This window comes from Caenorhabditis remanei, chromosome III (genome assembly GCF_010183535.1).
Source record: "Caenorhabditis remanei strain PX506 chromosome III, whole genome shotgun sequence".
Taxonomy (NCBI): domain Eukaryota; kingdom Metazoa; phylum Nematoda; class Chromadorea; order Rhabditida; family Rhabditidae; genus Caenorhabditis; species Caenorhabditis remanei.
The window spans coordinates 12,776,617-12,799,489 of NC_071330.1; the positions used below are offsets into that span (position 1 = coordinate 12,776,617).

At 37.9% G+C, this 22,873-nt stretch overlaps 5 protein-coding genes across 5 annotated transcripts; 2 read left to right on the forward strand and 3 right to left on the reverse strand.

The window, feature by feature from the left end:
- Positions 1-139: 139 nt before the first annotated feature.
- GCK72_011076 (uncharacterized protein) lies at positions 140-3,397 on the forward strand (the record flags this gene model as incomplete). The annotated part of the gene is made up of 5 exons (XM_003097187.2): positions 140-244; positions 980-1,423; positions 1,659-1,748; positions 2,314-2,748; positions 3,272-3,397. The coding sequence occupies 5 exons, from the start codon at positions 140-142 to the stop codon at positions 3,395-3,397; spliced, it is 1,200 nt and encodes a 399-aa protein (XP_003097235.1).
- Positions 3,398-9,406: 6,009 nt separating this feature from the next.
- Positions 9,407-12,025, reverse strand: GCK72_011077 (uncharacterized protein; the record flags this gene model as incomplete). The annotated part of the gene is made up of 4 exons (XM_003097174.2): positions 9,407-9,971; positions 10,857-11,039; positions 11,091-11,215; positions 11,855-12,025. The coding sequence occupies 4 exons, from the start codon at positions 12,023-12,025 to the stop codon at positions 9,407-9,409; spliced, it is 1,044 nt and encodes a 347-aa protein (XP_003097222.2).
- An 874-nt stretch (positions 12,026-12,899) lies between these two features.
- Positions 12,900-13,431, forward strand: GCK72_011078 (uncharacterized protein; the record flags this gene model as incomplete). The annotated part of the gene is made up of 2 exons (XM_003097193.2): positions 12,900-12,955; positions 13,215-13,431. The coding sequence occupies 2 exons, from the start codon at positions 12,900-12,902 to the stop codon at positions 13,429-13,431; spliced, it is 273 nt and encodes a 90-aa protein (XP_003097241.1).
- Positions 13,432-13,636: 205 nt separating this feature from the next.
- GCK72_011079 (uncharacterized protein) lies at positions 13,637-15,556 on the reverse strand (the record flags this gene model as incomplete). The annotated part of the gene is made up of 3 exons (XM_053728199.1): positions 13,637-14,030; positions 14,075-14,154; positions 15,359-15,556. 3 exons carry the CDS (start codon positions 15,554-15,556, stop codon positions 13,637-13,639), a joined length of 672 nt encoding a protein of 223 aa, XP_053587776.1.
- A 306-nt stretch (positions 15,557-15,862) lies between these two features.
- Positions 15,863-16,150, reverse strand: GCK72_011080 (uncharacterized protein; the record flags this gene model as incomplete). Its single annotated transcript, XM_053728200.1, has 1 exon — positions 15,863-16,150. The coding sequence occupies one exon, from the start codon at positions 16,148-16,150 to the stop codon at positions 15,863-15,865; it is 288 nt and encodes a 95-aa protein (XP_053587777.1).
- Between the last annotated feature and the right edge of the window lie 6,723 nt (positions 16,151-22,873).

A 22,873-nucleotide genomic window follows, 5' to 3' on the forward strand; every position in this document is an offset into this window, starting at 1 on the left:
CCACGCCCACCCTCCCCTCTATTCGGTCCATTTTCAAATTATCTCTCGCTTCGATTCACATTTCGAATTTCATTCCGCCGCCGGGAATTTTATTTCGAGAAGTTACTTTTCCGGTGTCTCCCCCCCTTCTGAATTCTTGATGCCTTTCCACTTGGCCGTCGGCTTGTCGAATTGTGAACAAATCTTCGAACCGGGCGGCACCATTGAGGGATATGTGACGTTTGATTTGAGGGAGAGTATTAAGGTATGTAGATCAAAAATGAAGTATGAATTAGAAATGAGTTGCATACTCAGATTCAGCTCGTTTTTAGCTTTCAGGAAAGTATAATCATGCCCCGATTTGAAGCAAGTTGGGTCCCACCACGAAAACGGCAAAATTGGGTTACTGTAGTTTTCGTGGTGAGACCCAAGTTCCTCCGAATCGGGGCATGATTATACTTTTCTGAAAGCTCTCAATGAGCTGAATCTGCATTTTTAAATTTTATCCGTTTTGAAACATGAATAAGTGAGTTACGACAGTTTTAGGGAATTTCTGATTTGAACAAATTTCGAAAAATTTCGAAAATCTGTAACTTTGTCCGCTTTTGACGATTTGGGTTGATTTTTTGGTCAAAATGCGCAAATTTCTTGAATTTTTCAGGAAAATTAAGTGTGACTAAATTTCAAGATAAGTTTCTAGCCTTTATAAATTGTTTCTTTAAAAAGTTCAAAATTAGCACCAAATCCAATTTTCCGACAAAACAACTCTGCGCATTGAATTCAGCTCGTCGAGAGCTTTCAGAAAAGTATAATAACGCCCATATTCGAAGGAAGTTGGGTCCCACCACGAATACTGCAAACTTGGGTTACTGTAGTTTTCGTGGTGGGACCCAATTAGAAGCAAACCAGGGCATGATTATACTCATTTGAAAGCTCTTGACACTCTGATTCTAGTGTAATTGGTTTTGTTGAAATTAAAGCAGAATTCGAAAAGTTACAGGTAAAAGCGATCCGTATCTCTGCCGAAGGCCTTGCCACGACCAAATGGCTTCTCTCTGAAAGTTCAAAATCCTCTCACGGGCGGTCTCGAGAAGTCTCGTATTCCGCGAAAGTGACGTATCTCGACGAAGATCAAATGGTATGGAAACCTTCGGAGGGTCACTCGAAATCCTCCGTTTTCCCCGGAATCCACGTGTATCCATTCAAATTTCAAATTCCCGCCGGAGTGCCGCCGAGTTTCGAAGGAGATCACGGAAATATACGGTATCATCTGAAGGCTACTGTAGAGAGACCGTGGAAAACCAATCGATCAGTGACGAGATATTTGAGTGTCTTACCGGCGAAAGATTTGAATAAGGAAGTGACCGCTGGGGAGGAGACGAGCAGTTGGAAGTCGAAAAAAGTCGGATTCTTTCTTTTCCGATATGGGAAAGTTAATTTGCAAGTGAGTTAAGGGATGTAAAAATGAGACAAAAAATATTTGACGGGAGAAGGAACCGAACTTTGGTGTGGTCGCACCAAAAGCGGAAGCGCTACCGCCTGCGCCACACCACCACAAGTCTAGATGAACCTCGAGGGTGGTGAGGAGGCGGCGGTTTTTGCAGGTTTTGAGGGAGCTTGGTGGATATTGTAAAAGAGCTTCATTCCATTTTTTTTTTCGAAATTTAAAAACATTTCAGATTCGAATCCCGAAGAAAGGCTATGTGCCTGGAGAGACTATCTACATCGAGACGAACATTGACAACGCGTCTTCACGCCCGATTTTGAAGGTAAGGGAGCTCTACAATTCGTTTTCGTTTTCTTAAAACTTCTATAACTCAGTTAATTGGAAAGATAGAAAAATGTTGTTAACTGAAAAAATATGTAAAATTTTAATTAGATAATTTTACTAGTTAACAACTTTTTGATATCTCCATTCCTTCCAAAGTTACAAGCGTTTTCCGACTCTTTCCTCCCAAAATCTACTACCATTTCTTCAAATACGCATATCTCTAAAACCAGCAAAGATATCAAAAAGTTGTCAACTAACAAAATATGTAAAATTTCAAGTAGATCATTTTACTAGTTGACAGTTTTTTGATATCTCAACTCCCCCCAGAGAATGACCTAAAAAAACAAGAAACTAGCGAGTATCTGTAGGCATTGAGAGAGGTGTGAAAGTCGTTCTGCGATGTCCGAGTGGTTAAGGAGTTGGACTTGAAATCCAATGGGCATTGCCCGCGTAGGTTCAAATCCTGCTCGCAGCGGATTGAGGATTCTCTTTTTTTCTTTAGATTTTTGACGTCATTGTTCGCTCCAGAAACATTTTTTACTCAAATTTTATGTATTTTCCAGGCGGAATGCTACCTAATCCAACAATGTCGTTTCCTTGCCTATCGCTATGGTATCGCTGGACCAACAGATGGACGTCGATCCTCTTCTCTCTCGGAAAACGATAGATATCTGTCGAGGAAGAGAGACGAAATCAAAATAGTCTCAGTAATCCATGAAATGCAAATCGATCCCAGAACTGAACATAAATCGAAAATGCGTCTGAAGATCCCATGCACGTGTCCAACATTCGACAGTACTCTCATCCATGTGGAGTATTTTGTAGTCGTCAAACTACAAGTGAAATGTCGAATCAGGAATACTGTAAAGGCCGAGTGTCCCATTATTATCGGTTCAAAGCCTTTGGCAGATGAGAACGTGTCTCCGAGAACACCCACTTATCAGGAGGTCGCCACGTTCTCAGCGTTGACTCATAGAAGTATGATGTCGGTGGATGAGGTGAGTGTTTTGAACATTCATAAAATTCTGGGTATTTTGAATGAAAAATCAACACAAATCGTCAAAAGCGAACAAAGCTACAGATTTTCGAAAGTTTTCGAAAACCCTTGAAATCTCTAAAACTGTCGTAACTCACTTATTCATGCTTCAAAATTGATGAAATTTAAAAATTCAGATTCAGCGTGAAAAGAGCTTTCATAAAAGTATAATCATGCCTATGTTTGCTTTCAGTTGGGTCCTACCACGAAAACTACAGTAACCAAATTTAAAGGCGCATACCGTAGTTTCGTGGTGGGACCCAACTTGCCTCGAATCATGTCATGATTATACTCATTCGAAGCGTCTTGACGAGCTGAATACGAATATCTTAGTTTCATTGAGATTGAAACGAAACTGACCGGGTTACGGTGGTTTTTGTGAATTTTCGAAGTTTCGAAATGTTTCAAAATTCTGTAACTTTGTTATTTTCCAATAATTTTTGATTATTTTTGGTTCAAAAGATGCAGAATTTTTCTTCTTCCAGAAACTCACGCCCAAATACGTCTACTACCCGAAATACGGGCGGTCTCGAGATGAAGACGCTGACGAGCCACCGAGTCTCACTGATCTACAACTACCGCCAATAGATTCATTGTCGGATGATGATTGAACTAATTCTATTAATGTTTCCTATGGAAATATAAATACATTTATTGGAAAGAATGATGTTCTATTTAATTATGAAAAGAAATTAAAGCTATTCAGCGACAGTGGAAGGAAATTAAGTATATACAAATTAGAAGAAAATCAGACACTGGTTTCGGCTTCCTCGGATTCGGATGAACAGGGTTCGACTGGAAAATGGATGAGATATTCAAACTCACCTTGTTGAGAGCTTTTAGAAAAGTATAATCATGTAAGGGTTTGACGTAAGTTGGGTCTCGCCACGAAAACTACAGTAACCCAATTTAAAGACGCATACCGTATTTTCGTGATGGGACTCAATTTGCCTCAAACCAAGTCTTGATTATACTTTTCTGAAGCGTCTCGATGAGCTGAATTTCAATAAATAAGTGTCATTAGTGTTGAATCAAAACTGTCGGAGTTACGGTGGTTTTTGTAAACTTTGGTGTTTCGAGCATGTATTGTGTTGTAATTTGGTCAGCTTTATTCTGATTATTAAGAATGTTGTTGTTTTGAAATCAGCTCGTCGAGAGCTTTCAGAAAAGTATAATCATGCCCTGGTTTGCTTTTATTTGGGTCCCGCCACGAAAACTACAGTAACCCAATTTAAAGGTGCATACCTTACTTTCGTGGTGGGACCCAACTTGCCTCAAACCAGAGCATGATTATACTTTTCTGAAAGCTCTCGTCACGCTGAATCCGAATTTTTTATCCGTGGCCTAACTTCTCCCCTTCAAAACCTACAAAAACTTGCAATAACTCACTAGCAGTCTCCATAATCCTTCCAGTCGCTCTTGCAATCGATAAACAGCCCGGAATCCGACAATTCCGATTGTCCTCACAAAACAAAACATGCTCAAAAACTACTGGATTGAATCGATGACATTCCAGACAATCCAAGTGGAAACAGTCTGCGTAATGTTTCAGAATCCCTTTTAGACTGAAACAGAATCCACGGCAGCACCGACGATTTGTGCAGAACGCCGCGTGGTCCATGGCTAGGGCGAGGCTGGAAATTTTATAATCTTAAAACTGCTATAACTCTGCTAATTGGAAAGAAAGAAAAAAGGTGTCAACCAATAAAATATGTAAAATTTCAAGCAGATCATTTTACTAGTTGACAATTTTTTTATATCTCCACTCCCTACAAAGTTACAAGTCTTTGAAGGCTCTATCCTCCCACCATCTACTACAATTTTTTAAAGGCGCACATCTCTAAAACCAGCAAAGCTATCAAAAAGTTGTCAACTAACAAAATATGTAAAATTTCAAGTAGATCATTTTACTAGTTGACAGTTTTTTGATATCTCTTCTTCCTGCGGAGATATGAATGAACCAAAAAAACAAGAAACTAGCGATTATGTGTTGACATTGAGAGAGTAGAGAGAATCGTGCTGCGATGTCCGAGTGGTTAAGGAGTTGGACTTGAAATCCAATGGGCATTGCCCGCGTAGGTTCAAATCCTGCTCGCAGCGTATTGAGGTTTTCCTTTTTTGTTTTTGAATTTTTCCTTTCTGATCATGATTTTCATCAAAAAGTGTCTAATTTTGGACATAGCTTCTCACCTGCCAACACGGTAAGAGTACGGTGAGACTTGAGTAGTCATCCCCTCGCCAAGCATTTGTTCACGTGACATTGTTTCAGTCAAATCCAATTTGTTGATGTATGCGGCTGTTGTTTTGCAATAGGTTTTTAGTTGATCCTTTTCAGGTGTCTCAGTTGGAGGAGCAGACATATTTTCTGGAAAATAAGTGTACTATTAGCTCGACACACTTCTTACAACCGCACTCTACCGAAACAGAAGAAAATTGTGTGCGATATTGAGAGACTCAGAGAAAAAGAGACATTTTTTCGAGGGGATTTCGGTGGAGCGCAGTTGTAAGAACTGCGCCGAAAAAAAAGGAGTCCAAGGCGCACCAGCATAGAGACTACAGCGACTACATGTACAAAAAAGAATAATACAAACAACAAAATCATCACCAAAAAATTTCTGGTCACAGTGACCCCCAGAGAGAGGTACCCATAATTTTGTTATTGACATGCTCGGCAGAAACCCGCATCAGGCGCGCAGCAGTCCAGCAGCAGGCAAGCGTAGAGTGCGTGCCTGATGCTGTGGTGTTGCGGTACTGTAGCGTACGTGTTGCGGAAAGGTCGCTGTTGTGCTGCTCTGGCGCTGCTAAAATGAGGCCGCTGCCGCCTTTGCTATATTTTATTGCAACGAAAACAGTGTGTTATTAAATTAAATTTATTTACAAACCTTAAATACAACTACATATATCTAAATCTGAACATAGTACAATTCACGGAAATGTGAAAAAACAGTACAATTTATGAATTATTTTTCAATGATGTTGCATTCAGCTTGCTTCGAAATCCTCGTCGTTTCCTACCGTTCAAATTTCTGAAAGAAAGACGTAAGACTTATTTAGAGTATTGAGAAAATCTCACCTTTTAATTTTTCCTGAAATCCTATTTGGCTTGACTGGCGGTGATGTTGTCTTTTTAGTAGTTGAGAGCTGAAATATGATTTTTTTGTTTCTATAGGCACATATATTTTTCTTCCAATAAGCGGGTAAAGTTATTTTCATAAAATAAATCCAGAGAAAACATTGGTATGAAAAACAGGAAAATAGGAGAAAAGTGAATAAAAACATAAGTTTTCGGAACTGAAAAAAAATGGAGCGTACTTGCTGAATGTTGCCTAGGTGCTGCTGAAGAGTAGCGGATCTGCTGCTGCAGTGTTGCGGATATGCGGCCTCATCCTAGTTGCGACACACGTGCTGCCGACGCGTTTCCGAAAACGAAACGCGTGTAAATGATGCAGTCCTGATGCTGCAGTGTTGCGCGCCTGATGCTCAACGTGTAAATGTTGCGTGCCTGATGCGGGTTTCTGCCGAGATGTATATCAAGATGCATGTTCAGTAAAAAAAGAAGAAAATAATATGTACGCAGATTTCTTTTTCCCACGGTAATCAAGGGATACAGTACTGGACATAGAGATCGGGATATTTACAGTTAGTTTTCAATTGAAAACGAGTAGAAAAATCCGTGATCTACCAAAATTTAAAAAAAAATCGCTCTAAAATTCGAATTTCCGCCCAACCTTCCACTGATTCTCAATAGAGCACACTTGCATTATTGATTCAAAAAGTGTCAGAAGAAGTGCTCCATTTGAGAAAGAATCTCATCGAAAACCACCAAAAAAAGCTAAAAATATTTGAATTCCCGCGGAGAATTCAAATTTTTATGCGGATTATCAATGGAGCGCATTTGCATTTTTCAGATTTTGGCTAAATTTGGGTGCTTTTTTTTTTGTTTTTAACCGATTTTTCGGCCAAAAATGTGATTTTTTAACTGAAAAATCAATAATCCTTGAAAATCCAAAAAATCTTGTCCGAGACTACACGACCGCACGAAAAACAGTTCCAAAGTCTGTTGCAGACCCACAAAAAGGTGTAAGAATTGTATTCAATGTCCTCCTGAATAGAACAAAAAAAGGAAAGTGGCTCACATCAGTTCAAACAAAAACTGCTGCTAATAAACACGCCCCTCTGGGACAATTCATTAAAGAAGGGAAGAAATGGGAAAGTGAGAAAATGAAATCACATTAAAGTTGTACAGCAATTGTCAGAACAAAAAGGAAGAGCTCATAAAATGGAGAGAGAGAAAGGAATGAATGGTATTTTGTAATGGGTGGGGGAATAGAGTTAAAGTCTATTTCGGGAAATCTTGACATTTATTAGCACGGCACGCTTCTTACAGCCGCGCTCTACCGAAACTCAGACTCTCAGAGAAAAAGAGACATTTTTCAAGGGGATTTCGGTGGAGCGCAGTTGTAAGAACTGTGCTGAGCTAATAGAGTTCGGAAAAGAAGCTAATGGGTTACTGACGCTTTCACATACCGTCTCGTTGCTGGAAGAGTTTTTCCGGGAGGCCGTGTACTCCTCTCGGACAAGATTTTTGCTCAATTACTCGTTTTCTCACTTTTTAAAACATTGTGGTTTCCAACATATCGGAAAAATAGAAAAATAAACTACGAACATTAGTTTTTACAGTAAGACAACTTCTATTCTTATCCAAATTGGCTCGTCACAGTTATTACAACTGCGCTCTACCGAAATCCCCTTGAAAAATGCCTCTTTTTCTTCGAGTCTCTCAATTTCGCACACAATTTTCTTCGGTTTCGGTAGAGCGCGGTTGTAACAAGCGTGCCGTGCAATTAGATTTCCTCGAATAGGCAAATAACAAAAAAATTAAAAAATCGGATATTAAAAAAAGGGACAAATGATTGACGTATACATTTGGGAATCCACGTGTCAGAAATGGAATTAAACGAAAGAAAAAGAAGAATGAAGAGTGAGAAGACGAATTAGGTTCGGATGTCAAATGAATGGGGAGCAAGGAGGCAGAAGAAAGAAAGGATATTGGTTTTTTGGGGTGTCTTGGAAAGAGAAGTGACGTTCTGACATAATGTAGTTGGAGTGGGAAAAAGCAACTGTTCTTATAAACCATAAAATCTTTGTATTACCGGCCAAAAATATGTCATATTTCAATTTTTCAGTCATACATATCAAACCTAGACCTTCATTTTTGTAGTTGACAACTTTTTGTTAGCTCCGCCCACTTTTGAGATATGCGCATTTAAAGATTGTAAGTCCTTGAAACACGATGTTTCTCACTGCCGGTTTCAAAGGCGCATATCTTATAAGTGGGCGGAGCTAACAAAAAGTTGTTAACTACAAAAATGAAGGTCTACTTGTGATCTACACACTCCAGACACAATCGATGAAATAAAAAATAAAATAAAAATTCTCGGAGTCTAAGAAAAAAATGATGAGAAAATGAGAAGACTGGAATCCTAAAATTGTATGTTTTTTGTTGTCCTACAAACATCTTGATTTTATATCAGTTGACTTGAAGGTATACAAAATATAAATCTAGAAGAGCACACATGTTTCGATTCTATGCAGTCTGATTCTCAATAATGCACGTAAATTTTGAAGTGGACCCTACGGTATGCGCCTTTAAACAGGGTTACTGTAGTTTTCGTGGTGGGACCCAATTTGGAGTAAATAAGGGCATGAGTATACTTTTCTGAAAGCTCTCGACAAGTTGATTTTAAAACAATACATTTAATAAATTTTGAAACAAAAGGGACAAAGTTGCATAACTTTTTGTAAACTTTAGATGTTAAAAACATGTTTTGTGTTGTAACTCGATCAGATTAACTTCAATTTTCATTAAATCGGTAGTTTTGGAATCAGTTTGATAAGAGCTTTCAGAAAAGTATAATCATGTCCTGATTTGCTGAAAGTTGGGTCTCACCACGAAAACTACAGTAGCCCAACTTAAAGGCGCGTACCGTAGTTTCGTGGTGGAACCCAACTTGCACCGAAATAGGGCATGATTATACTTATTTTAATTGTCTCAATGAGTTGAATTCGAATAAATAGGTAAGATCCGTTTTGAAGCAAAACTGTCGGAGATACGGTTGTTTTTGTGAAATTAAGATATTTCGAACACGTTTTCTGTTGTAACTTGGTCAGATTCACTCCGATTTTTAAGAAAGTTGTAGTTTCAAACTCAGCGTGTCAAGAGCTTTCAGAAAAGTATACTCATGCCCAGATTTGGCTTCAGTTGGGTCCCACCACAAAAACTACAGTACCCCCGGTTAAATGCGCCTACCGTAGTTTCGTGATGGGACCCGACCTGATCATGATTATACTCATTCGAAGCGTCTTAACGAGCTGAATTCGAATATATAAGTTTCGTTGAGATTGAATCAAAACTGACCGGGTTAAGATAGTTTTTGTGATTTTTCGAATTTACGAAATGTTTCGAAATTCTGTAACTTTGTAATTTTCCAATAATTTTTCATGATTTTTAGCTCAAAATGTGCAGAATTTTTCATTACAAACATTTATTTCAAAGGACACATGAGATCACAAAGTACAAAAAAGGTGCCTGATTTCAAATTAAATATCATAAATACAGTCTACTTTAACCACAAAGTAGGACACCCCGCCCCGCCCCACGCCGGCATTTCCTTCACAAAATAAAATCCATGATCCTCATAACTCAAATTGAAATCCAACGTGGCACTACAGTAATACCCATCGGCAGATTCACATTTCTGGAACGGGGCGCCCATTTCCATATCATTCGGATACCAGATTTCAGTCCGATGATGAAATAGACTGTATCCGGGACCCAATTGAGGAGGAATATGGGGGACGATGTCTCTGTTATGGACGATTCGGAAGGAATACGGAAATGTTTGATCATGCCAGAGAGCGTAGTCGTAGTCGCCTGTCCGTGGTTGTCCCATTGTCACCAGCTTGATATTTTCTGCTCGGAATATTTTTTGATCTACCAAATGACTCGCTGCGACTGATGCCAATGCACCGCCCAGAGAGTGTCCGTTTATCCATAGCTCGTAGTTTGGATACGTCTTCTGAAGATTCAGAATATCCACGTGGAGACCGCCGTCCCAGATGAAGAAGAAGGCGTCGTAGAAGAAGGAGAAGATGGCGCCGTGCGTGGAGAATTTCCGTTGGGAACTGGAAAAATAACACATTTTGATTGATGTCATTGTGTTCAGCTTGTCGAGAGCTTTCAGAAAAGTATAATCATGCCCCGATTCGGTGAAAGTTGGGTCTCACCACGAAATCGGTCTAAACAGGATTACTGTAGTTTTCATGGTGGGACCCAACTGCGCTCAAACATGGACAAGATTACACTTTTCTAAGAGCTCTCGTCACGCTGAGTCCAAAACTACAACTTTCTATAAAATCGGAGTAAATCTGACCGAGTTACAGCCCAAAACATGGTCGAAATATCCTAATTTCACAAAAACCACCGTAACTCCGACAGTTTTGCTTCAAAACGGATGATATCTATTTTTTCGAAATAAGCTCATTGAAACGATTGATGTAAGTATAATCATGCCCCGATTCGGTGCAAGTTGGGTCTCACCGCGAAAACTACAGTAATCCAAGTTTGCAGCCTTCGTGGTGGGACCCAACTTGCACCGAATAGGGCCATGATTATACTTTTCTGAAAGCTCTCATCAAACTGATTCCAATACCACATATTTGATGAATATCGGAGCATATCTGACCGAGTTACAACACAAAACATGTTCTTTCTAAATTTGTTAAAATCCGAAATTCCCTAAAACTGTTGTAACCCACTTATTCATGTTTCAAAACGGATAAAATTTGAAAATTCAGATTCAGCTCATTGAGAGCTTTCAGAAAAGTATAATCATGCCCCGATTCGGTGCAAATTGGGTCTCACCAAGAAAACTACAGTAACCCAAATTTGCAGTTTTCGTGGTGAGACCCAACTTCCACCGAATCAGGGCATGATTATACTTTTCTAAAAGCTCTCGTCACGCTGAATCCGAATTTCCTACTTTCTAGGGCCACCAAAATGAAACTTACTTGTAAAAGTAGGTTATCAGCTCTTCAGCCAGTTGAAGATTATTTTGAGTCCCTCTAAACGACAATGCAATGACTTTTTGAGTGTGATCCACAGCAGTATAAGCGAAACAGGGGACTGCCGGTGGAAGGGAAGAACAATTGACGTCATATGTGTTGAATACTCTCATAGTGGGCATTTGGTTGCTGGAAATTTGAATTTTGGAGTGATGCAAACGCGCTCTACTGAACACTTACTCAAAACAAAACTGCGGATCGTTCGAATTCACTGCTGCCGTTGTAATCAGCACCTTCTTCCTCACAAAATCATCATCGTATTCAAATTTCGAGTCACGCTCCTCCTGTGGACAGTTGATTTTGTTCTGGAAAAAAAGAAAAATAATTTGAAAATTTAAAAATTTGTCCTAATTTTATGAGAAGATCTCTAGCCTCTTTAAAAGTGCAAATTTGGAATTCAGCGTGACGAGAGCTTTCAGAAAAGTATAATCATGCCTATTCTTGCTTTCAATTGGGTCCCATCACGAAAACTACAGTAACCAAATTTAAAGGCGCACATCGTAGTTTCGTGGTGGGACCCACCTTTATCCAAAGTCGGGCATGATTATACTCATTTTAATCGTCTCGATGAGCTGATTTCAAATATATAAGTATCTTCAATTTTGATGTAAAACTGTTGAAGTTATGGTAGTTTTTGTAAAATTAAGATATTTCGAACATGTTTTGTGATGTAACTAGGTAAGATTTACTCCAATTTTCATGAAACGTAAAGCATTGAAATCACCGTTTCAAGAGCTTTTAGAAAAGTATAATCATGCCCTAGTTGGGTCTCACCGCGAAAACTACAGTAACCGAATTTAAAGGCGCATACCGTAGTTTCGTGGTGAGATCCAACTTGGCTCAAACCAGGGCATGATTATACTTTTCTGAAAGCTCTCCTCACACTGAATCCGAATTTCTTATTTTCGACTGTCGTGGCCTAACTTTTCTCCCTCAAAACTTACAAAAACTGAGTGTTCCGAAGGGCACCATAACACATCGCAAGATTTCATCGAACTACACCATTCCTTGCCACGTGACACACAATTTAAGCAATTCTCATCAGTTTTAGCAATGACTCCAGTGGAAACCGAGCCGAGAAGTGAGAAGAATAGCAAAATAATACAATTTTTCATGACTGAAATGACCTATTTCCAGTCATGCGCCTTTAACTTTTATACCGAATTTTCACTTCCATTTTTAGTGTGGTTTTAGAGTGGAAGTTTAAGATAATAGTACGTTTTCAGCACGTGGTACGGTGGAATTCCATCTGGAGACACCCTGACAGTCCAAATGGGTCATTTTGATGATTTTTTGAGTCAAAACACTAAAAATAACGATTTCTTATCAATTTTTCGACATTTTTTCAGTCTGAATCAAACTTTTCTGATTAGTTTTTGCCCTTCGTTGCACTATTTGTTGCTCTTCAAATGCATTTTTTCATGAGGGGTACGGTAAGCAATGTGTGCATTTGTGCGTCGCGGTGTTTACGTACCAGAAAACGCGGATTTATTTTCGAAATTTGTGGGCATTAATCGAGATCGCTTTTGTTGTTTTTTATGGTTTTATGCCAATTTTTTGTGGATAATAATTGAAAAATAGCACAAATCGACGTTTCAGAATCGTAATAAGCTGTTTTTTTGTTGAAAATTGTGAAAAATTAGGTGGGAAATCGTAAGTTTTGAATTTTTGGCCAGAAAATTATTTTTCTTGGAAATTTTCAAGTTCTCGGTTGTTTTGATCAGTTCACTGCACTTTCAGACTTTGATGAAACCGATAAATCACCAAAAATCACGAAAATTCAACATTTTTCAAATAATTTTTGACATTTTTTCATTTCTGCACAGCAAATCCCATTTATTGATTGTCTCGTTGTCATTGAGCTTCCTAAATCTTAATTCGCGTTTGTTTAAGTTCATTTTCATGATTTCTTATCATCCTTTTTTGATTTTTACTCTTTGTCTATGTTTCCCCCAAATTCTCTCAATTTTCAGACCTCAAACACCAAAAATGTCGCAAAGAAAGCTTCAGAAGGTCATGGTTCAGCCAGTGAACCTCATCTTCAGGTGAGTAGCAAGGCAAATTCCTGGAAGACAGGTTTTTACACAGAAAATTGGGTTCTGATGCCCTTGTGGCAGTTTATCTGTACATAAACCTGTGGTATTGCTTTGTTATCGATTTTCTATCGTAGAAATTGCAGTTAGTACTCAATTTCACTAGTTCGGCGATCTTCAGCTCTTCATAACAGTAAAATGAGGATTTTCGCTCGAATTTTGAATGAAAACCGCCTTTTTCTCTTCACCAACCACCGATTTCCCATTCCAGATATCTCCAAAACCGCACACGCGTCCAAATCTGGCTCTACGAGGACATCACCCACCGTCTTGAGGGATACATCATCGGATTCGACGAATTCATGAACGTCGTCTTCGACGAGGCCGAAGAGGTCAACATGAAGACCAAAGGACGCAACAAGATCGGCCGGATTCTGCTCAAAGGCGACAATATCACTCTGATCCACGCCGCTCAACAAGAAGCATAAATTCGTGTATACATATCAGTGTGATATTGATCTCTCCCTTCTCTTTTTCACCTGTTTCCTTTTCCCACTTTCTCATGTTTTTTTTTTCTCGCTCCCACCAAAATAAGTAAATTATTATGTTTCGAATCAATTTCATTTACAGGAAGGCGAAAAGCAGGAAACGAGCAGGTTAGTATCTGAGAATAATACAATATAGAAAATACAATTATGACATAAGTTGTGGCGGTGGCAATGAGAAATCTGGGAATACTGTAGTCGTCGTTGCGGGACCCATCATCATACTTTGATCCATCATCATCATGCTCTGATCCATAACTGGCGTCTGTGACATTGGGGGCGGGGCGCAATAGTAGGTGGTTCCCATTTGATGAGGGGGCGGAGCCGATAGATAGACGGGAATCGATTGATTCAGATCACATGGTTGCATGAATTGAGGGGGCGGAGCTTGAGAAGAGGGCGGGGCGATGAAATATGGCATCATATAGGTTTGAGTGGTATTATGATGATAGAAGGCGATCGAATCGGACGACGGAGGAGCGGCGAACATTGTCGCATTCGCATTGAATTGTTGCATTTGTTCCTGATGAATGTAGCGGCATCTGGAAATGGAAATAAGGGGAGATGAGGGGGCGGAGTCACCCACCTCGGGCCGAATCTGCAATTTCCTCGCTGAAATGCGTGGCAAATTTGGCGACTCGACGATGATGATGGTCTCCAATTCTGCTGGAAAATTGGAGGGATTTAGGGCGGGAGGATTGCAAAAACAGACTAAAAAGACGCAAATTTTCAAAAAAAGAAAAAAAGTCAAATTCCGTGAAATCCTGACTAATTTCAACAAATACACCAAGTTCAGGAATTTCTCAAAAATAAAACTTGCCAAATTCCATTTTCTCCTGAAAAAATGCAATTTTTCCAGATTGTTTTCGCTATTTCGTCAAATTTTCAATGTCGAAAATCGAAAATTTGGCAAAATAGCGAAAATGTGCTCGAAAAATTGCATTATCTTTGGTGGGAATTTAGAAAATTGGCAAGTTTTTTGAAGAAATCCCTGAAATTGGTTTTTTTGTTGAAATTAGAGGTAAAAAAGGCGAAAAATGACGGAAATCTGAAATTCTGACTTTTTTTTCACAAAATTTCTTTCTTTTTTACGTTTTTTACCTGAACATTTGCGTCTTTTTAGCCGAAATTCGGATCGTTCGGAAAACTGATTTTTATCTTTAAGTTCTTCAAAAAACGTTCTGAAAAACGCGTCAAAGGCACGCCAGACACATAAAAACAGCCAAAATTTAAAATTATTTCTATGAAAATTGCGATTTTTCAGTCAAAAAGGCGTTTTGAACTTAAAAATGCAATTTTTGGCACATTTTTCTCATAAACTCTCGAATTCAGAAATTTTTTGCGGCAAAGATATCAGTTTTTACCAAAAAGAACGAAATTTAACCATTTTTAGCCGCTTTTTACAACAGAATAAGGCAAAAATTGCTTTATAAAAAAAAGAAATTTGGGAACTTCCGAATCGCGCCTGAGGCACGCCAGCTTAAAAATTCGAAATTCGAAAATTCATGAAATTGATTCGAAAACAGTTAAAATCTTGAAGTTTTTAGACATTGTGAAACGAAAGCGCGCCAGAGGCACGCCAGACATTTGAAAATAGCCAAAAGTTGTGCATTGTTCCTTAAAAATTCTGAAATTTGTCAATTTTAAATAAAAACGCGTCAAAGTCACGCCAGGATTTATCCGAATTCTGAACGATAGTAGAAAATTTGACGTTTTGGCGGAAAAATTCAAAAAAATTAAATTTTTAACTTTGGCACCAATTATTCGGTATATCATTTTTATTGAGAATTTCAAAAAAATTATTTTTTTTAGAAAACCGGGATGTTTCAGTTTTCCCCCTGAATTCCCCGTCCCTGTCGAAATTTCATACATCATCTCGATGATATCTGTCTCCTCTTCTATCTTCTCCTCTTCTACTGAACGACGTCTCTCCATCTCTCTCATCTCCACCCCGTCTCGACCGTGAATCGCCTCTTCTCTCTCCCCGTCGTTCTCTACTGTCTCTTCGATTCTGTCGACTACTGTCTCTTCCAGAATATTCCATCAAAGGTCTTCTCATAACAGGCATCTGAAGTTCGTGATCTCCGTGTGCATATGTACAATTATTGTTGTATGGACAATATCCGTGACGGCGGAATGCATCACACAGACGCGTTTTGTAGTCGGAACGCTGAAAAATTTTAGTCAAAAAATCCCAAAAACTTCGCAGCAAAAGTGGTCTCTAGGGGCCGATTTTTATGAAAAATTCGCATTTTTTTCGAATTTTTCGCTCAAAAATGGTCTCTGGGAAGCGATTTTTATGAAAAATTCACTGTTTTCAGTCAAAAAATTCTCAATTTTTCGAATTTTCCACTCAAAAACTTTCAAAGTCGCCTTACTTTCTCCCTCGGCGCCACGTATTTCCTTGTGACTGGCGGATTCTCATCAATTTGTGCCAATGGAGTGATTTGAGTGCCTCACGCTTCGGTTTCAACCATTTTCCACCGGAAGACGATGCCGTTGACTCGTTGAGTGACATGTTGTTCCGTCCGAATGATGTATTCTGAATTCTCGCCGGACACGTCGCATTCAAAACGCCGTTTGATCGATCGGCGGCGAAAGATGTGTCGTCGGAGGTGTTGAGAGCGGCCATTTGCTCGCCAATTGGCTTCGGATGAGCCATTTTAGCTGGAAAATTGGGAATTATTCGAGTTTTTTGCAGAAAAAACGGAAAAACAACAAAAAAACTAGAAAAAATAGTCGAAAATTGAGATAAAAATCACAAAATTTAACGTTTCGCGGTTAAAATTTGAAACTCCCGCCGTAAAATACTACTGTAGAATTTAAAGGCGCATGGAGTTTTTAGAGTTTTTCAGTTCTTCGTGTCGAGACCCTCATGGCGGAATTTTAAATTTAGTTTTTTAATTATTTTTTTCCAATTTTTATAAAATGTTAAGTTTTTCATAGCTTTTTTTGCGTTCTAGGTTCAAAATATCGTTTAAATTTCGAAAAATCCATCGAATTTCTTATAAAATCTCTCTAAAATCCTCGTTTTTCCCCTATTTTTCCGTTCTCATCCGAATTTCCCTCCGAATTCCTTCATTTTCCTTCGATTTCCTCTATTCTTTTTCCCATTTGTTCACTCCAATCGCCTCTCTCATCTGAAGGTCATCCGTTTTCGACCAATTTCTCAGTCGATTTGGCACGGTGCCAAGTTCAAATCGAGTACTAATTTTCACTTTTTCTCCCCCTGTTTAACCCTATCAGTCCGCCCGTTTTCAACGAAAGAAACACCATAAAAACCCGTTTTTTCTCCCCTTTTTAATCGTCTATATTGTGAGAAGAGATACACAAAGAATACGTCGTTTTGGTCGCTGATTTTGTTTCTTTTCGTTAGATTTTTGGTCGAAAATTACCAAAAAATCCAAAAAGTCTGTCGGTTTGTCTGTTTGTCCAGATGTCCACAACTCCAGTGCGGCACTTTTGCTGAATCTTGCTAAGCCCCGCCCCTTTTCCAGTACTTGTTCGTCATTTCCTCTCGAAAAGTTCCCCCTTCTTCTCAAAACAAAATACGTGTTGAGAATAAAGAGAGAGAATAGACTATTGGCGCTGTGTAAATATATACAAAGAGACGAAGAGACGCAGAGAAGCAGAGAAAGAAACAGACAGTCACCCGATCACAGACACACACACACAGGTTACCTCTTACATCAAGTTGAAAAAGAATCAATTGCGAAATTTTTATAGCTTTTTTCATTTAGAGGCCTAGAAATCCAAGATTTTGGTTTTCTAGGCCATCATCTTTTTTTGTTTTTTCCACTTTTCGGCAATTCATCTTATGGTCTAGAAATTTCCATTCGGATTTCTAGGCCATCACGATTCAGGAAGTTCCGCCGATGAATCATTCTCATCGACCCAACTGCTCATGTTTCATTGTGACGGAATTTGTGATTTCTAGGCCACCATGGCCAAGAGATTCAATTTCGGAGAGTTAGGCTACCGATTTTCTGGATAATGACCGAGAAACGTCCACTGTGAAAAGCTAGGCCACCATATCTGATCAGTCACATAGCGATTTGAGAAAATGTGGCCTAGAAATCCAGAAATTGAAAACTTAGGCCTCCAGTACCGGTGGCCTAGAACCCCAAACCTCGGCCTTCTCGTTCGCCTAATAATCTCTCCCCGCCCCCTCTGATTCATCAGAAATCGAAAATTAGAGAAATGAGTAGACACACCTGTCAAAAACATGTCCCACCCCCCTTCTCCTTTTCGTCTTATTAGACATGTTTTCGTATTAAAAAAAAACATTTTTTGTCCCCGATTGAAAGGGAAATATGGAAGAGAAACTTACTTCGGAGGTTTCTAGTCCACTATCTAACCTATTACCTCAGCACTGTTCATACAACTGCGCTCCACCGAAATGCCCTTGAAAAATGTCTCTTTTTCTCTGAGTCTCTCAATTTCGCACACAATTTTCTTCGGTTTCGGTAGAGCGCGGTTGTGAGAAGCCTGCCGTGTTATTAGAAACCCCAGAAATTAAATTTCTCTTCCAATTTCCAAAAAAAAGTGTTTTTTTGTATTTGTAGTAATCTGATACCTCTAACTGTCTATGTCTCTCTCATAATTTTTGATTTGAGTGTTTATATTATCAAAGTTCTCTATCATCAGAGAGTCGTCTCTTCTTATCATTATAGTACTACTATCTAGTCTATCAATGGCACCACCATAAGGTATTTATGTTGTGTGTATGGTTTATGTTCGCTCTGATATTATTATGTAGGTATCAGCGTGTTTTGTGACTTGTGTGACTACGGGACACATATAGATAGGAAGGTTCCGGAAACAAAGAGAATAAAGTATGGCCTAGTTTTTGCTCCGGGTTTCTAGGCCACTGGATTATAGAATTTTCTAGAATAGAAACTTCAATAAGGTTTCGGTTTTTTGAATGAGAGATTGTGGCCTAGTTTTTCAACAAAGATTTTCTAGGCCACACTGTGAAAATATTAGTTCAGAATCCGTTCTTATCTTAATTTTGACGAGTTGTGGTCCAAAATGACTCGATTTTTAACAAAAATCTTCGTTTCTGAAAACGTTTTAGTCAGTGTCAACCACATTCGAGTTAAAAGTTCTCAATTTTGAGATCGTGAAAGTGGCCTAGATTTCCAGATTGAGTTTTCTAGGCCACGATATGAAAAAGTAGATTTTTCGGTGTATTAAGTTGAAATCTGGTTCATTTCATCCCGTACCAACTCAATTTTGTGTCATTTCCGTCCAATTTTTTTCATACATACACCGAGCCTTTTCAGCAAAATTAGGGACCCGATAATTGGCGCCAAAATTCAAAATTTTGAATTTTTTTTCGTGAAAAAGTCAAATTTTCGAATATTATTCAGAATTAGAAGAAATTCTGAAAAATCATTTGAAATTTCTACATTTTAAAAGAAAAATTGGAAAACTTCAAAAAAAATTTCAAAAATGCTATTTTCCGCCAATTTCCGCTCAGCCCATACGTCATCTAAACACCCCTCTCCTGACTTTTCGAAAAAAAACCTCTGACATATATCTTCTTCTTTTTTCTTTTTCTTCTATTCATGTCCAGATGCACACACACGACATACGTCCCTTCTCCTCCTCTTTTCTTCTACGTAATCCCCTTTTTTCTCTTTTTCTCTCGCCCACCCTCCTCTCTCCACACACTCTCTCGCCTCCTCTCTGGAAAATTGAGAAGCTTCTTCTTCTTCATTTCTTGAGGGAACGGGCGGTCCTTTTTTATCTGAAAAAGCGAAAATCGATGAGTCAGAATCAAAGAGAGAATGTCTGCGTCTCTCATTTTCACACACTCTCTCGTCTCTCATCGAACATTATTTGTATAGGTTTGTCCCCCCTTCCCCGACGAAGAAAATGAGTTTCCGGGTTCATTTTTTTCACTTTTTCCACTTTTTTCAACGATTTTCAACAATTTTTGTGTTCTTTTAATAAATATTTTATGTTTTTGCACTAAAAACTAAAAAAATATAAATGTGAAAATAAACAAAAGTTCGTTTTGACAGGAAGCCGTGTCTCTCTTCCTCTCAATACACGTCATTTATGATCGATAATCGATAGGATTCGCTTTTTTTTGAGTGAGTTTATTGACTTTTTCAGAGTAAATATATTAGAAAACTGGTTAGTTAGAGAACAAATCACGAGAAAAATGTGTTTTTGTGATTAAAATTGATTAAAAATTTGTGAAAATTGGCTTGAAAGATTGATTTATAATCTAAAAAATATCGAAATTATAATGAAAATTACGAATTTTCATCAAATCATGAGAATTGTTTTTGTGATTTTTTCGAGGTGAAATGATTAAAAATTGTTAGAAAATATGCGAAAATTGATTATTTTGGAGGTGAAAAACTAGTTTTTAACAGAATTTTAGGAGTAAAAACCTCTAATTTACTGAGAAATTTGACAAAAATTACATTTTAATGAAAAATTTGTTAATTTAAAGCGGAATTTCGATTTTTGACAAAAATTTATTTATTTTCGCAATTTTTAGACATTTTAGGAAAAACATCGATTTGAATTCTAAACATTTCGAAAATAAACGCCAAAAATATCGACATTCTCATGAAAATTACGAAATTTTTCATTAAAAATGTATTTTCTGTGAGAAAATTCCAATTTCATTATTTTTTCTCTTTCTAAAATCGAAAAATTCTGCTAAAAACGGGTTTTCAGCTGGAAAAACCTCCAATTTTTTGTCAAAATAACCATTTTAATAATAATTTTCTAAAAATAAAAAATAGCAGGAAAGCCACATTTAACGAAAAATAATTTTTTTTTAATCTGAAAAATCATCAAAAATGCTCACATTTTCGATGAAAAATTGAAAAAATTTCAAAAAATTGATTCATTTTTTGAAGTCTGGTCTTCCCGGGTCGGGCCAAACATGCTAATAATTTCACGATTTTCAGACAAACCTCTAGAAAAAATCAATCAGCATCGGAGATCACTCGTTTCTCCGACAATGCCCACAGAGGCATCACGTGACAATAATCGACATATTCATCTTGGTGAATTGAGAACACACGATCATCCACATCATGCACACAGATTTTGTAGTAATAGGATTAGGTGAGAAATCATAAAAAACAGGTTTTTTGCTAAAAATTTGGCCAATATATTCATATTTTCAGTACATGCAAATACAATGGATTCTCATTTCTCCCTCGATTTCTCTATGAACAATTCCGTCGATACAATAACATTTTCTTCTTGGCCATCGCATTGTTACAGGTGAGTCAATCAAGGCTCCGCCCACATTTTGCAGTTTTGCCGCGCGGTTTTCTTCATAATTAATTCTCTTGTTAATTCCAGCAAATTCCGGATGTGAGTCCGACTGGTCGATACACGACGGCCGTCCCATTTCTCATAATTCTGTCAGTTTCTGCACTAAAAGAGATATTTGAAGATGTGAAAAGACGGCGGAGTGATAATAAAGTCAATGCATTTCCTGTCGAGATTCTAGTCGATGGACAATGGGTTGAGAAACAGTGGAAGGATGTGAGTTTCTATTGGAAATAGATGGGAAAAAGAGAATAAATCGGAAAAAAGTTTTGTAAAAATGAAAGAAAAGACGGTCTTTAGTGTCAAAATATTGAAATTTTCGAGTTTGTTCTAAAAATCTGAAAAAATGAAAACTTTCGTACTAAACCGAAAACTGCGCTTCCGGACATCCGGACATTTGGATGCACAGACAGTCAAAATATTAAAAATTTCATGTTTTCCCTTGATTTTTGGCAGTATAAACACAATGTTTTCTCGATTTTCTTTTTTTGTGGACATTCGACCTGACAGACAGACAGACAGAAAATAGAGATCTTCAAAATTTCAGCACAAAAATGTCTGTAATTTCAAATTTAAAGTTTTTTCAAGCTAAAGACATCCGGATTGACAGACATACGAACAGACATGTGGATACAGGGACCCACAGACAGATAAATGCACAAAAATGTATTCAGAATATCGATTCTTTACTGAAATATTGCCTAAGTGGACATCCAGAGGTGCAGACAATTTTTTTGATTTTTTTAACGAAAAATGTGGACATCCAGAAGTCCAGACACACAGACAGATGGAAAACTTTAAGAATTTTGCAGTAAAAATACACCAATTTTCAGTTTTTGAGGTAATTTTAGGTTAAAAAGTCACCGACAAAATCGCATTTTTCTAGGAAAAAAGGAACAATTTTCTCATTTTCTTTCTGTTTTGATCAAAAAATTATGTTTGCAACCTCCGGACATCTGGACAAACAGGCAGATAGCATTTTTCAATGATTGTAATACAAAGTGCCAATTTTCAGTCAAATTTGCTCGAAAATCACTTTTAAAAAAAAAGCGTACAGAGAAACCTAAAATATTTTCGAGAATTTTTGACCGAAAAAATCGAGAAAAAAATCAAGAAAACTGTCTGAAAAAAGGATTTTTTTGGAGCAAAAATCTTGAATTTGTATGAAAACTGTAAGTATTTCAAGGAAGAGCTCAGATTCCTGCTTTTGAGTAGAAAACTAGAAAAAAATGGAAAAATCACTATTTTTTTGATTTAATTTTTGAGAATTTCAATAAATTTCTCGGAAGATTTTTTTGCTATTTGTCTGAAAATCACTTTTTCTCCAAAAAACTGAAGCACTTCAAATTTCATCTCATTTCACTTGATTTTCTCTTCAATTTGCAGGTAAAAGTGGGTGATTTCATTCGAATCGACAACGATAGCCTGTTCCCAGCGGATTTGTTGCTTCTCTCCTCTTCAGAACAACAAGGAATGGCATACATTGAGACATCGAATCTAGATGGAGAAACTAATCTGAAAATCAAACAAGCACTCGATATAACTGCATCAATGACGTCATCTGACCAATTGAGCCATTTTCAGTCCGATATAACATGTGAATCCCCATCGAGACATGTGAATGAATTCAATGGAAATATTGAAATTAATGGAGAAACGAGACATTTCGGTATCGATCAACTACTGTTAAGAGGCGCCCGTTTGAAGAATACTGCGTGGATATTTGGTGCTGTGATCTACACGGGACACGATTCGAAACTGCTGATGAACTCGAAAAGAGCACCGTTGAAGAGTGGAACGATCGATGTGCAGACGAATTACCGTATCATTTTTCTATTTTTTGTTCTCGTCGCACTCGCTTTGATATCAGCGGCTGGATCGGAAGTATGGAGACGACACAATATTCCACAGGCTTGGTATCTCTCGTTTTTAGGTGAGAAGAAGAAGAGAAATGGATAAAAATTTGAATTTTAAACATATTTTTACGGGTTTTCACACCGAAAACTTTAGATTTTCTCATCATAAAGGCAAATTGGCGCGAAAGTCAAATGTTCAAATTTTTTCGCGAAAAAGTCAA